A 13,363-nucleotide genomic window follows, 5' to 3' on the forward strand; every position below is an offset into this window, starting at 1 on the left:
AACGAAATGAAAATGAAATAAAATAAAACTAAATCTATAAAAGCTATAATAAACGAAAAGCAAAAAGAAACAACGAAAAGAAAACAAATAAAGGAGAAAATAATAGAAAAGCCATAAAAAAACAAAATAAGAAAAAAAAAAAAAAAAAAAAAAAAAAAAAAAAAGAGAAAAAGCATAAAACTAAAAATTTATTAAGAAAGAAAGCTATGAAAAGAAAATAAAAATGACCTAAATGCTAATCAAATGGGTGCCATGACACCCATCAAGCAGTAGTTCGAAATTTAACCAAATCCCATTAGGATCATTGTCCTATACTCATTAGTACTGCGGGCTTTGCTCCAATTCCCTCTGCTATCAAACCTGTTCATTTCCAGGCAGCGTGGCTAAATCACCAGAAATTTACTAATTTTTTTCACAAAAATTGGGATTGTAGTTTGAAGCAATTTGCGGAAAAACTGAATAACTGGAACAAGGATAAGTTATACAATATTTTCAGCCACAAATTTGAATTATGGGCTCCTGCTTGAGGGTATTCAATCTGAGTTATCCAAAAGGAGACAGACATTTGGTTAAACTTGAAGCAAAATTGAGAAGGGAATTGGAAGAGGTGTTGATCGACGAAGAGATGCTTTGGTTCCAAAAATCTCGAATGGGTGCTATATGTGATGGGGATCAGAATACTCTTAAAAATGATCATGGGCAGTGGATTACAGAGGATGCAGAGGTAAAAAAAAAAAAAAACTTGGTGCTGCAATACTGGAAGTTGCTATTCCAGGAAGAAAACGTGATTGGGGAACGTTTTCAACTTCTCTGGAGTTATTTTCCAGAAATTAATCAGGCTGACTATGAGACCTTGACTTGACCTTTTAGCAGTAGTTGCTGTTCTCAAGTCTGTGAAGCCTTACAAAGCCACGGGTCCTAACAATTTTCAACCTATTTTCTATAAGACGTTCTAGAAATTGGTGGAACCGAATGTGGTTAACTTGGTTTGAGATATTTCAGATGGAAAAGAGTTCCCATATGGCTTTAACAATGCGTATTTTTTTCTTATTCCTAAGGTTGATGTCCCTCAATATACCAAGCAGTTTCGGCTAATTGGATTGTGCAACATAGTATACAAGTTAGTCACCAAGGTCATTGTTAACAGGTTAAAACCTGTCATGCCTCAATTAATATCTCCAACTCAGTGCTCCTTTGTCCCCAAGCACTAAATTACAGACAATGTAATCATAGTACAGAAGATGCTACATACTATGAGATATAAGCAGGGGAAAGCAGGTCTGATTACGGTAAAAATTGACTTCGAAGAGGCCTATTACCGTTTAAGATGGTCGTTTATCCGTGAATCTTTAATGAAGCTTCACCTTCCTCAACTTATTATAGAAGTTGTTATGAAGTGCATCTCTTCGATTAAGCTTCAGATTTTGTGGAATAGGGAGCCTACAGAAGCATCTTTTCCATCTCGGGGTATAAGGCAAGGTGACCCACTTTCTCCGTATTTATATGTGATTTGTATGGAGAGGTTGGCCCATTCAATTGAAAGAGAAGTGAAGCTAGGAGTTCGGATTCTAGTCAGAGCTAGTCGTAATGGTCCTCCTATCTCAAATTTGGCTTTTGTGGACGACTTGATTCTCTTTTCTCATGCTTCGGTTGAACAAGCAGAAATAATGATGCATTGCCTTTCCCAATTTTGCTGATCCTCGGGTAGCAAGGTTTGTATTAAGAAATCCAAAGTCTATTTTTTCCAGAATACTAATTTGTGAAGGATTTATGTCTTGGTCGTATGCAATTACAAGATATATAAATGGATCAAATTATGGAGATAATTAAGTTCGGACATTTGGTACATCATTTATCATAGCTAGAGGTACTAACGATCTTTGGGCTAGTAAAATAGCCCAAAGTCCAATTGGACGGATCCTATAAAGTCACACAAAGGGTCTAGATCGGGCACGAGAAGACAAGGCCCATGATGGGCCTCATCCCCTAGTATGGCCAGCCATATGGAGTAGGATAAGAGAGTTTTGGGCTTCCTAACCCTAGTCTAATTATAATATGATTATAAATAGACTAGGTGCCTAGGGTTTGCATGTAACTTGAATTCATTTGATCAGTAAGATCAAAACCCAAATTAGCAAACACGAGACCAACCCTTCTCATAATTATAAATTCGTGGTGGTGGTGGATTGTGGTGGTCGGCTTAGTCCATTAAAGGTGGTGATCACGGTTTTCCCAATCACTCGACCAATCTAGTTTTGGTGGACGGCTCGTTCGAAGCTCGTGGACTAAGTAGAGGAGCAACGCTTGGGGCTATATTCTCTCCTTGATTTGTCAATAAAATTGTTACGTGGAATTCATGCTTCAAAGGTATGATTATGTGTCTTGTGTGTTATGCATGTGATCTTGGGATTAGGTGCTTGATTGAATATGATTCATTATTTTCCGCTGCATAGTATCTATAAACTCCTACAGTGGTATCAGTTAGCCTCTTGCATGAACACGCTTGATCATATTAATACGATTAATTTGAAGACCATGTTAATTTTATAATTAATTAAGAGGGACAAATAATTTAACTAAATAATTTAATTATGGTTCAATTGTTATATTTAATGTGATTAAACTTTTGGAATTGATTAAATGTGTCTTAATTATGCTCAAATAGCCATGAAGAGGACCGAATTAAGCACTAGAGCATTCGAATTTTTCGAACCCTAGCCCTAATAATTTTCGGATTTTCGAAAATTCAAAGCCTAAAATATGATTTTTGTGCTTGATTTTTTATTTAATTCGAATTGCTTTATGCTTCATAATCATAATCGGATTGATTTATGCATAAAATTTTTTGTGTATGATCATCGATTTAATTTTAAGAGTTAGAATTAAATTGGGATTAATTTTATGATGAACCCTAATTTTAAAATTGAATGTTGATTTAATTTTAATTTTTGGACTGATTTAATTTAATTTTGATAAAATTTATTTTAATTAAATTAAAACACACAAAAGAATTATTTTAAGGCCACCAACCGCGGCTGGGTAGCGCAGCCACGACGACTGTCGACCTGGTGGTCTGTCCAAGAGGGACGGAGGGGAAGACGGCGATCCAAGGTGGCTGGGGCAGCAGTTGTGCAAGCGTTGCACGCTGCTGCCGTGGCTGCCACTACTACGGGGTGTTGCTGCCTTGCGGAAGTGGCTGCTGCAAAGCAGCAATCCACAGTGGCTAGCCTCGGCTAGCCAACCACGGTGGCCAGCAACCGTGCAGTCACGGTTTTGAAAAAAAAAATTATTTCGAGATAATTAAAATTATTTTGGGATAAAATCAGTTTATTTGGATAAAATCTTTTGTTTTAGCATAAAATCAAATATTCAAAATTTTTTATATTTGATATCATCCATATTTAAAGTTGTTAAATTGGCAATTATTCATAATTAAAGTGGTTAATTTTGGATAAGATTGATTAGGATATTCAAGGGTTAGGGCATATTCGAAAAGGATAATAATTGATTTAAATAATGTGATTATCCTATAATTAGATTAGGATATAATTGATTTTAAAATTATTTGATTGGATAATAATTAGGATAGAATCTTCTAAAATTGTTAGGATAATCATGGAAGATTAAATATGATTTATCTTTCTAGATTAAAATAAGATTTGATTCTATCTCATGCCTAAATTAAAATATATGATATTTTATGAATGGTCATGAATAATATATGATATTATCTAATTATGATTAAAATATAACATATTTTAGGAAATGCATTGGCTTAATTATGAACATTCAATGTTGTAGTTTAGACAAGCATGTTAAGTAATTTATTATATGGCATTTTATATAATATATGATATTATGTTACTATATATAGACTAGTGTGGCCCATAGATTCTAAAATACGATCTGCGCATCGTGATGTATTTTTGTAATCTATATTTATTTAGAGTAAATAGATTAGTTATTTAAATAGTGTTAGTCCAAAGAAGCCCATGAAGTGAAGGCCCAAAGGAGCAAGGTGGATGGAGATCCAAGATGATTCAAGTGGGAGCTTTTCATTTCTAGTTTTCTTAGGACTAAGGGGCCATATTATGTCATGTTTTATTGCATTAGTAGATTATGAATGTTAGATTTTATTTATGGTGATTGATGATGCGCTAGAGTTCACTAAATAATCACAACATAAATGAATCTAGGTCCCAGTAATATTGAGATTGCTTTTCCAATTAGATACCCAACAATCCTTGGATAGTGAGTGATAGGTCGGCCTCCACAGAGTGTCACTTGTTATTTTAGGCATTGTGGGGTAGTTCACGTTCTGCATATTTAATTGGTTATGCTCAACAAGGGTACCTAAAGTGTTTATAACCTTGAAGCAAAGGGTAATAATTAAGCATGTGATGGTTAATTATTCAACCAAAAGTTACAAGAGTTGTAATCAGTAAAGAGTTTACTCACCTTGAAAATTTAATGTTTGATGGTAGGGCCTCAGTTTGGTCAACTATTACACAAATAAAGGATCCTGGAATCACTTAAAATTCAATTGGGATCAATTAATATTGAATAAAGTGTTTTAAAGTTACCTAATTAATTCGCATATAGTACTTTAATGTTAAATTAAACATAATTATTAAACTTTGCCTTATTTTGACTTAGATGGGTTGCCGTAATCACAATGACAACAACATTTACAATCTTCGACCATTCCTTGAGAAGGATAGGTTGACAGGAGAAAACTTTTCCACTTGGGAAAGAATGCTAAGGCTTGTTCTGAAATATGAAGGTAGAGGGGATGTCATTGACACCCCATTGCAAGGACCTCTGCCAGAAACTGCAACTACGGCAGAAGTAAAGAAGCACATGGAAGCTCATGATAGAGTTGTGCCTATCACTTGCTTGATGATTGCTACCATGGAGCCTAGTCTTCAAAAGCGTTTTGAGGATTAGGATGCGTACACAATCATGCAAGAACTCAAAGCTTTGTTTAAGAAACAAGCAAGAGTTGAAAGGTACGAGCTCCATCGTGAGATTCTGGATTATAGGATGGAGAAGGGTGCCACAGTTCATGATCATGTTTTCAAAATGATCGGCCTTATTCAAAATATGGAGAAACTGGGGCACCCATATGACGGGCGTTAGAACGGTCGCACATTCCACACTCAATCAAATAAATTTATAAATCCTAAAACTAACCCCTAAACAAGTCTAGTGGTAAGTTCGGAGTCGAACCACAAGGAACGGTAATGTTGGATTGTTCTCGATCTAATGCTTAAGCTACGCCGAAATCGGTTTATGGATAGTGGACACTACAACTACACTAAAACACATATAAAGAACAAGGTATGATAAAGTCTACTAGGGGAAAAGATCCACTTAGAACAATTAATAAGCTAATGAGAATCCATTTGATAATCAATCATGCAAAGAAAGAATTATAATGAGAATTAACTACACTCAAAAGTAATCTCTCAAATTCCTAGCCTAGATCCCTCATTGACTAGGTGCATAGAAGAAAATTACCCAAAATGCAATCAAATATATCAATTCTAATTCACAATCCCTTGTCAAACTAGAACTAACATGCAATTAAGTGTGCTATCATGGGAGATCAATCCAATCTAAAACAAACAACATGCCAACATCAATTCAATCAATTTAATCACACAATTATCATCAAATTTATCTCAAATAACTCAATTAACCATAACAAAGCTTCACTCAACACCTAGTAGAAGGAAATCTACTCAAACATGATTAACAAAGCAATTAATAAAGCATAAAGAGAGAAGAGAGTAAGAAATGCTCATTGATATAAAATGGAGATCTTCAAATCATCAAATTCCTCCTTTGATTATCCAAAATCCATGAAAACCATTGTGCTCCTCACTTTCTCTCTCCAAAATTTGAGAGTTTCTCTCTCTAAAACCTAAAACTAACCTAAAAACTATTCTAAACTGAAAAATCTCTCTTTTCTTTAATGAGTAAAAAATCTATTTATACCCTTTACAAAATTGCTTAGGAAGCTCCGCAAAAAGTCAGCTGAAACGGGAAAAGGTCCGACCGAACTCTGTGTAGGTTCGGTCGGACTCAGGGTAGGTTCGGCCGAACTCAGGGTAGGTTCGGTCGAACCTCCCTGATCCTTGTTTGGTCGAACTTTCCTGGTTCGACCCCTCCTGTAAACATGCTGAAAACTTGGTTGAAACTGCCTTGGAGGTTCGGTCGAACTTTTCAAAAGTTTGACCACACCTAGGTTCGACCGAACCTCTTAGAGGTGTGGTCACACCTCCTCTTGAACTTCCTCTTCTTGCTTCCTCTTCTTCCCTTTTGCTCCTCTTGTCTTTGTCCATGCCTCCATACTTGGCCAAGGGGCCTCCTACCGTGCTTAGGACCGTCATGGAACCTGCAAAAGATAGCAAAGATCACGAGAGCATGGGGATGATAAAATTATGCATACAGATTATCAAAACAAGCGCAAATAAGCATACTTTTCATCCATAAAAGAAAAGGAAGCCATAAGAGGAGAAAAGAGGTAGAAAACCTAAGAAAAACAGGAGAAAAGAGACCAATACACTACCCCTAAGGGTAACATAAATGTCACTCATCAAACACCCCCAAGCTTAACTTTTGCTCATCCTCGAGCAAAACAAAACAAACACAACGGAAAACGATGTATATTTTTTTTTTTTTTTTTTTTTAAAAAAAAAAAATAAATAAAACTAGAAGAGAAAGAATATACACTAACTCACTTTCGTAGGAATCACGAATGCATTTAGCGCATGCATCAAGCACTTTAAACCCCATAGATCGCTCTAGAGGACGAGTAAGCTCTCGTAAGGGTGTCCTAAGAGTTTAACCCATAACTCTTGACAAAAATCAAGGCAAGGCAATAAATAAATAAAATAAAATAAATCGAAGTAAGAGAAAAGTTACAAGCGTTCTAGAGTGGACTTTTATGATGGAACAAACATTAATGAATGTCAATCTTTCTAAAATAATAAAGGTATGCATGTTCTAAGATGTCCAAGGTTGATTGAAACATAACATATGCTAAGCATAGAGAACTAAAGGAAACACATTCCACCTTTTGTTTCAACCAATCGAACCACGTTCTCTCTACTAGTTTCAAATCCACTTTCAAGTTAGCTTCTCATGATTCCACGAAGAAACCGGAAAATAAATAAGAAATTAAAAACATTGAGAAGGTTACCCGACATCTTGGCTATGCAAACTCGCTCTATAGGCTTGATTCCTATTTCCCGCCATCATTGAATGACTTAACCCTCTAGGATCAAAAGGACTTTCAAGGTATTAACATATAAGCTAGGAGAGTAAAGGTGCGGAGAACTCTTGAAATTGGTGGTAAACCTATGTGAAGCACGGGTGGAACTTCTTCCACAAGATCCAAACGATTCCAAAACAAAAGTGCCAAGTATGCTTATTAAATAACTTTCCCCCAAGCTTATTTAACACAAAATAACAAAAACAGGGAGAACAACAATAACAAAACCCCTTCTTTTTTTGTGCTTTACATTCTTCTTTACTTTTTTTTTTCAATAATTCCTTTTTCCAAGCTTTTTCTTTTTTTTTTTTTTTTTTTTTTTTTTTAAATGTCCTTGCCTCTTTTAACTTTGGACGGCTTTTTCTCAAAATGTATTTGGTTTTATGCAAAAAAATTATATACAACACATACTTGCTTTGCAAATGAACTTATAATTCTAAACTTGCACCATAAACAATAAAACAAGCTCCAAAACAAAATTGCTTCACAAACTAAAGGTAGGATTTAAAGTGAAACTAAGGCTGGAAGGCTTGTATTAAGGTTAGAGAAAAGAATGTATATGGCTCAAATGGGCTAGTAATAGGGGCAATTGCAAACCAAATCCAAAATTGAAAATTAATCCTATAAAAAGAGAAATGTCTTTGTCATCCCCTAAAGTGGCTCAGTCGCGATCATGGGAGCTAAAAGTCAAGTTCTAGATACGAGAATGCAATAGCCAAGGATCCAAATATGCCGCTCAACAAAGTATGATGAAGGCTAGAACAATTATACATCACTAGGGATAGCAATAACTAACTCTTGATTTCATATCCACTATAGAGAGCAACTCCATCTTACCACAAGCAAGTGAACTAGAGCTTCATGGTCCCAAAGTTCTTAGCCAACTACCTTAGCATACCATATCCTAGGGTCAACCTAACACATTCTCAAACCGTGCACACCTCTAAAATTTAGGAAGAAAGACATTCAAGAATACAAGTCCAAAAGTATTATGTCCAAAGCAAGAACAAAAGAAAACACATTGCAAATTTGCCTTGATAGAAACAAAATCTTTTTGGAATTTTCAAAATAAAGAAAATGGAAATGCATATACAAATGTGCATGGCATATATGAATCAAAATTCCACCAAACATGATAGAATACCCTCCCCCAAGCTTGAATGAGGCAACATGCTCAAACTTTAAACCAAAGAATCCATGGGAGGAGAAAAGAAAGAAAGTCATCCAACCAACCAACATATGTCCAACAAGTCACAAATCATTAGAGGAAGAGCAAGGAAGGATAATACCGGATTTTAGGTGGGTGTATATACCCGCAAATGACCCAATTAAAATTTTCAAAGCCACTCTTCTCAAGAATTGAATCTTGTTTTCCATATGATAGCAATTGTGGTGCCAAACTTCCTTGATTCTTGATCCAAATCAATGCACCAAAGTATATCAAGTTATGTACCTAGAAAAAGGCACACAAACATTTCCATGAGAGAAAATCTATTCTAAAAAGAAAAGAAAATGAAAGCAATAAAACACGGGTTACTTCCCGAGAAAGGCTTGCTTAAGGTCCAAGCTTGACCGCTCTAGTAAATAATATTGCAACGATCGCAAGAGCTTGTCAAATGCACTACTACACATCTCATAAGATAACAAGTAAGCAAATGATATAAGAAGGGCATGCACCAAGATTAGTGCACGCAAAAGAAGGTGAAGAGGGAGTTTCCAAGAAGAAGAAGAATCAAAAGAAAATTCAAGAAAATAAGAAGAAGAATAGAAAGGCAAACTCTCTTCACAAAAATCTTTTTGGGTGGAAAAATCACCCTTTTCCTCAATTGAAGACGAATGAGGGACATAAAAATCTTCATAGGCAAGGGGGTCCCCAATAGGCTCATTAACAAAGGACGGAAGGGATATAGGAGTGTAGGGGATATGGTTGAAATTCCTTGAAAAAGGGACATGAGAGAAGGGGATAGGAGCAATGGTCTTACAAATGGTCTCTTCTTCACCACCATTCCTCAAATCACCAATTTGAGCATGAAAATCAATCATAGAATCCTCAAAAGAAGAACACTCATGATCATGATCTCCCTCAAACATCCAACTTCCAAGAGGAACTACATAATCCCCTTCACTACAATCATGAACAACAACTCCCTTAACTTCCTTAAAGCCTAAAATCTCAAAGCCATGCATGAATGGATGCAAATTCATTTCAAAATGGTCTCTCTCCCATGAAGCATTCTTAATGAACTCACTCAAAAGGCTATGGGTTTTCATTTGACACTCAATAAACACATTAGACATAACCTTAAATGAATCCAAATACTCATGGATAAAAGGATCACAATCATGCACTTGAGACTCATCAAGATGGGAAAAAGGGTTAGGATTTTCAAAATCAACACTCTCTTCATTCTCAACTCCTTCACCATCACTCATATGCTCACCAATGGGATCCTCACACTCTCTTGGTTGCTCAAAATCATCATCATCATCCTCAACACACACATTAAATTGGGATTTTTCACAAACAAGCATCAAGGGTGACAATTGGCTTTCTAACTCTTCTTTTCTTCTCCTTCCCTCCTCAAGACGCTCCTCATTCTTTTTCATTATCTCTAATTGACCTCTCATAGAATTAAGAATCATTTCCTTACTAGGCCCAAGCTCATTATCAAGCTCAATGCACCTAATTTGAGATTCAAAAGTAGCAATAAGGGATTCAAAAGGTATTGAAGGTTGAGGCTCAACAAGAGAAGAAGAAGTACAACCAAGATTGGAAAAATCAACATTAAGATCATGAGCATATACATCACATTGGGGAGTGGGGGCACAATCAAACACATGAGATTCATCATTAAGGGAACGAAGCACATCACAAGAAGGCATGGTAAATAATGAAGAATATTGAAACACACCATTAGCATCAACTTGAGCATGCACCTCATCATCATGAACAAAAGAGGAAATAGAGTTGAAATCATGTGTTTTAGGCTCACTTAAGGGATCATGTAACAAATCATGGGAATTCATGCTAATATTAGAAGTATCAACACATTGCATATCAATAATAGAATCATGATTACCCTTATTATAGACATCCCAAGCAAACCAAACATAAAAATCCCAAGCATCATCAATTGATAATGCTCTAAATTCACCATTATGCATGCATTCAACTTCATCCCTAGTTTGCTCATTCAAACCAAAATAACAAATCTCACAAGCCTCCCAAAGACTACAACAATAAAAATCCAAATATCCCTCAAGTCTATTGAAATATTCACAAAAAGGCTCATTGTCATATTGAGGAAACGAGTTACTTGCCATTTTTTTTTTTTTACAAAAACAAGAAAAAATAAAAAAAAAATAAAATAAAATAAAAAGAAAAGTATACACAAAGACCTAGACTCAAGCAATCAAAAACAATCAAGCATTGACACCGTTCCCCGGCAACGGCGCCATTTTGACGGGCGTTAGAACGGTCGCACATTCCACACTCAATCAAATAAATTTATAAATCCTAAAACTAACCCCTAAACAAGTCTAGTGGTAAGTTCGGAGTCGAACCACAAGGAACGGTAATGTTGGATTGTTCTCGATCTAATGCTTAAGCTACGCCGAAATCGGTTTATGGATAGTGGACACTACAACTACACTAAAACACATATAAAGAACAAGGTATGATAAAGTCTACTAGGGGAAAAGATCCACTTAGAACAATTAATAAGCTAATGAGAATCCATTTGATAATCAATCATGCAAAGAAAGAATTATAATGAGAATTAACTACACTCAAAAGTAATCTCTCAAATTCCTAGCCTAGATCCCTCATTGACTAGGTGCATAGAAGAAAATTACCCAAAATGCAATCAAATATATCAATTCTAATTCACAATCCCTTGTCAAACTAGAACTAACATGCAATTAAGTGTGCTATCATGGGAGATCAATCCAATCTAAAACAAACAACATGCCAACATCAATTCAATCAATTTAATCACACAATTATCATCAAATTTATCTCAAATAACTCAATTAACCATAACAAAGCTTCACTCAACACCTAGTAGAAGGAAATCTACTCAAACATGATTAACAAAGCAATTAATAAAGCATAAAGAGAGAAGAGAGTAAGAAATGCTCATTGATATAAAATGGAGATCTTCAAATCATCAAATTCCTCCTTTGATTATCCAAAATCCATGAAAACCATTGTGCTCCTCACTTTCTCTCTCCAAAATTTGAGAGTTTCTCTCTCTAAAACCTAAAACTAACCTAAAAACTATTCTAAACTGAAAAATCTCTCTTTTCTTTAATGAGTAAAAAATCTATTTATACCCTTTACAAAATTGCTTAGGAAGCTCCGCAAAAAGTCAGTTGAAACGGGAAAAGGTCCGACCGAACTCTGTGTAGGTTCGGTCGGACTCAGGGTAGGTTCGGTCGAACCTCCCTGATCCTTGTTTGGTCGAACTTTCCTGGTTCGACCCCTCCTGTAAACATGCTGAAAACTTGGTTGAAACTGCCTTGGAGGTTCGGTCGAACTTTTCAAAAGTTTGACCACACCTAGGTTCGACCGAACCTCTTAGAGGTGTGGTCACACCTCCTCTTGAACTTCCTCTTCTTGCTTCCTCTTCTTCCCTTTTGCTCCTCTTGTCTTTGTCCATGCCTCCATACTTGGCCAAGGGGCCTCCTACCGTGCTTAGGACCGTCATGGAACCTGCAAAAGATAGCAAAGATCACGAGAGCATGGGGATGATAAAATTATGCATAAAGATTATCAAAACAAGCGCAAATAAGCATACTTTTCATCCATAAAAGAAAAGGAAGCCATAAGAGGAGAAAAGAGGTAGAAAACCTAAGAAAAACAGGAGAAAAGAGACCAATACACTACCCCTAAGGGTAACATAAATGTCACTCATCACCATACAGTGATGAGATGGCAACAGACATCATTCTCCACTCACTTTGAGAAAGTTTTTACCAGTTTATCATGAATTTTAACATGACTGCGAGTGCAAGGCTATGAATCAATTGCACGCAATGCTGGTTAGTGCTGAAAAGCAAATCCCTAAGAAACCTAAAAAAGAAGTTCTTATTATTCATAAGGGAAAGGGGTTCAAAAATAAGGGGAAAAAGGCTTATGCCAAGAGCAAGGGAAAGCAAGTTGCCAAGGCTCCTGAGAAGCCTAAGGCGAGTCCAAAACCCAAGGCTGCAAGCGAAAGTGAATGCTTTTACTGTAAGAAGAAGGGGCATTGGAAACGCAATTGCCAGAAATACCTTGACTTCCTTAAGAAGAATAGAGCATCAACCTCAGGTTTATGTCATAAACATTTTAACTTTCACTTAGGTATGTGATACCAAGTTGCATTGCTTAACATTATCAATGTTGTGCAGGAATTGCAAGTAAGTGAGGCTAGCATGGAAATGGAGCTTGAAGGTGCACTAGAAGTATTTGTGTGGCCAGAAATAGCTTCATAGTTTTATTTTTAGATCAGTTTATCATGATTTTAGAAAGATTTCCAATATCTGATGAGATAATATTTTGGTTTTCTGTTTTGAATACCTTGGTTTTTACTTGGCTTGGACAAGTGTTGATCCATGACCAAGGTAATAAATTGTTTTCAGTTTGCTAGATATGAGTTATTTTTCTGTATGACATTGATAAAAGTAGATCACAAAAGCAATTTAGATGATTCAAAGATAAACTTACTTGTAACAAAGTGAGGTTAGGTCACATAAACCATTTGCGCATCCAAAGTTACATTGGATGGACTCTTATTCTAAATTGATTATGAATCATTTGAGAATTAGAAGTTATGCTTGATAAGGTAAGATGACCAAGTTGCTTTTTAGTTGAAAGGGTAAAAGAGCTAATGACCTTTTGGGACATAGACATATGATGTATGTGGACCAAAAGTTCAAGAATTAGCAAAGAGATTTAAATATTTCATTGCTTTTACTAACGATTTAAGTAACTATATCGATAATTACTTAATGGAGTAAAGCATGGAATCATTGAAATGTTCAAAATTCCAAAATGAAATGTAAAATTAGTTTGACTTGAATAATTAGCACCACAATATGATT

General features: G+C 35.7%; 2 protein-coding genes across 2 annotated transcripts; both read left to right on the forward strand.

Annotated features, from left to right (window-relative positions):
• Positions 1 to 511: 511 nt before the first annotated feature.
• Positions 512 to 1,697, forward strand: LOC110701551. The gene is made up of 2 exons (XM_021879184.1): positions 512 to 724; positions 1,269 to 1,697. Exons 1-2 carry the CDS (start codon positions 512 to 514, stop codon positions 1,695 to 1,697), a joined length of 642 nt encoding a protein of 213 aa, XP_021734876.1.
• Positions 1,698 to 12,316: 10,619 nt separating this feature from the next.
• Positions 12,317 to 12,754, forward strand: LOC110701552. Its single transcript, XM_021879185.1, has 2 exons — positions 12,317 to 12,590; positions 12,639 to 12,754. The coding sequence occupies exons 1-2, from the start codon at positions 12,317 to 12,319 to the stop codon at positions 12,752 to 12,754; spliced, it is 390 nt and encodes a 129-aa protein (XP_021734877.1).
• The last annotated feature ends 609 nt before the right edge of the window (positions 12,755 to 13,363 follow it).

Source organism: Chenopodium quinoa, unplaced genomic scaffold (genome assembly GCF_001683475.1).
Source record: "Chenopodium quinoa cultivar QQ74 unplaced genomic scaffold, ASM168347v1, whole genome shotgun sequence".
NCBI classification, from domain to species: Eukaryota; Viridiplantae; Streptophyta; class Magnoliopsida; order Caryophyllales; family Amaranthaceae; genus Chenopodium; species Chenopodium quinoa.

Bases quoted from the DNA above. Each gene is read 5' to 3' on its own strand.
- LOC110701551 (XM_021879184.1), top strand. From the start codon at position 512: ATGGGCTCCTGCTTGAGGGTATTCAATCTGAGTTATCCAAAAGGAGAC. The intron at 725-1,268 runs GTAAAAAAAAAA...AGATATAAGCAG, and splicing joins GGATTACAGAGGATGCAGAG to GGGAAAGCAGGTCTGATTAC.
- LOC110701552 (XM_021879185.1), top strand. From the start codon at position 12,317: ATGCTGGTTAGTGCTGAAAAGCAAATCCCTAAGAAACCTAAAAAAGAA. The intron at 12,591-12,638 runs GTTTATGTCATA...TGTGATACCAAG, and splicing joins GAATAGAGCATCAACCTCAG to TTGCATTGCTTAACATTATC.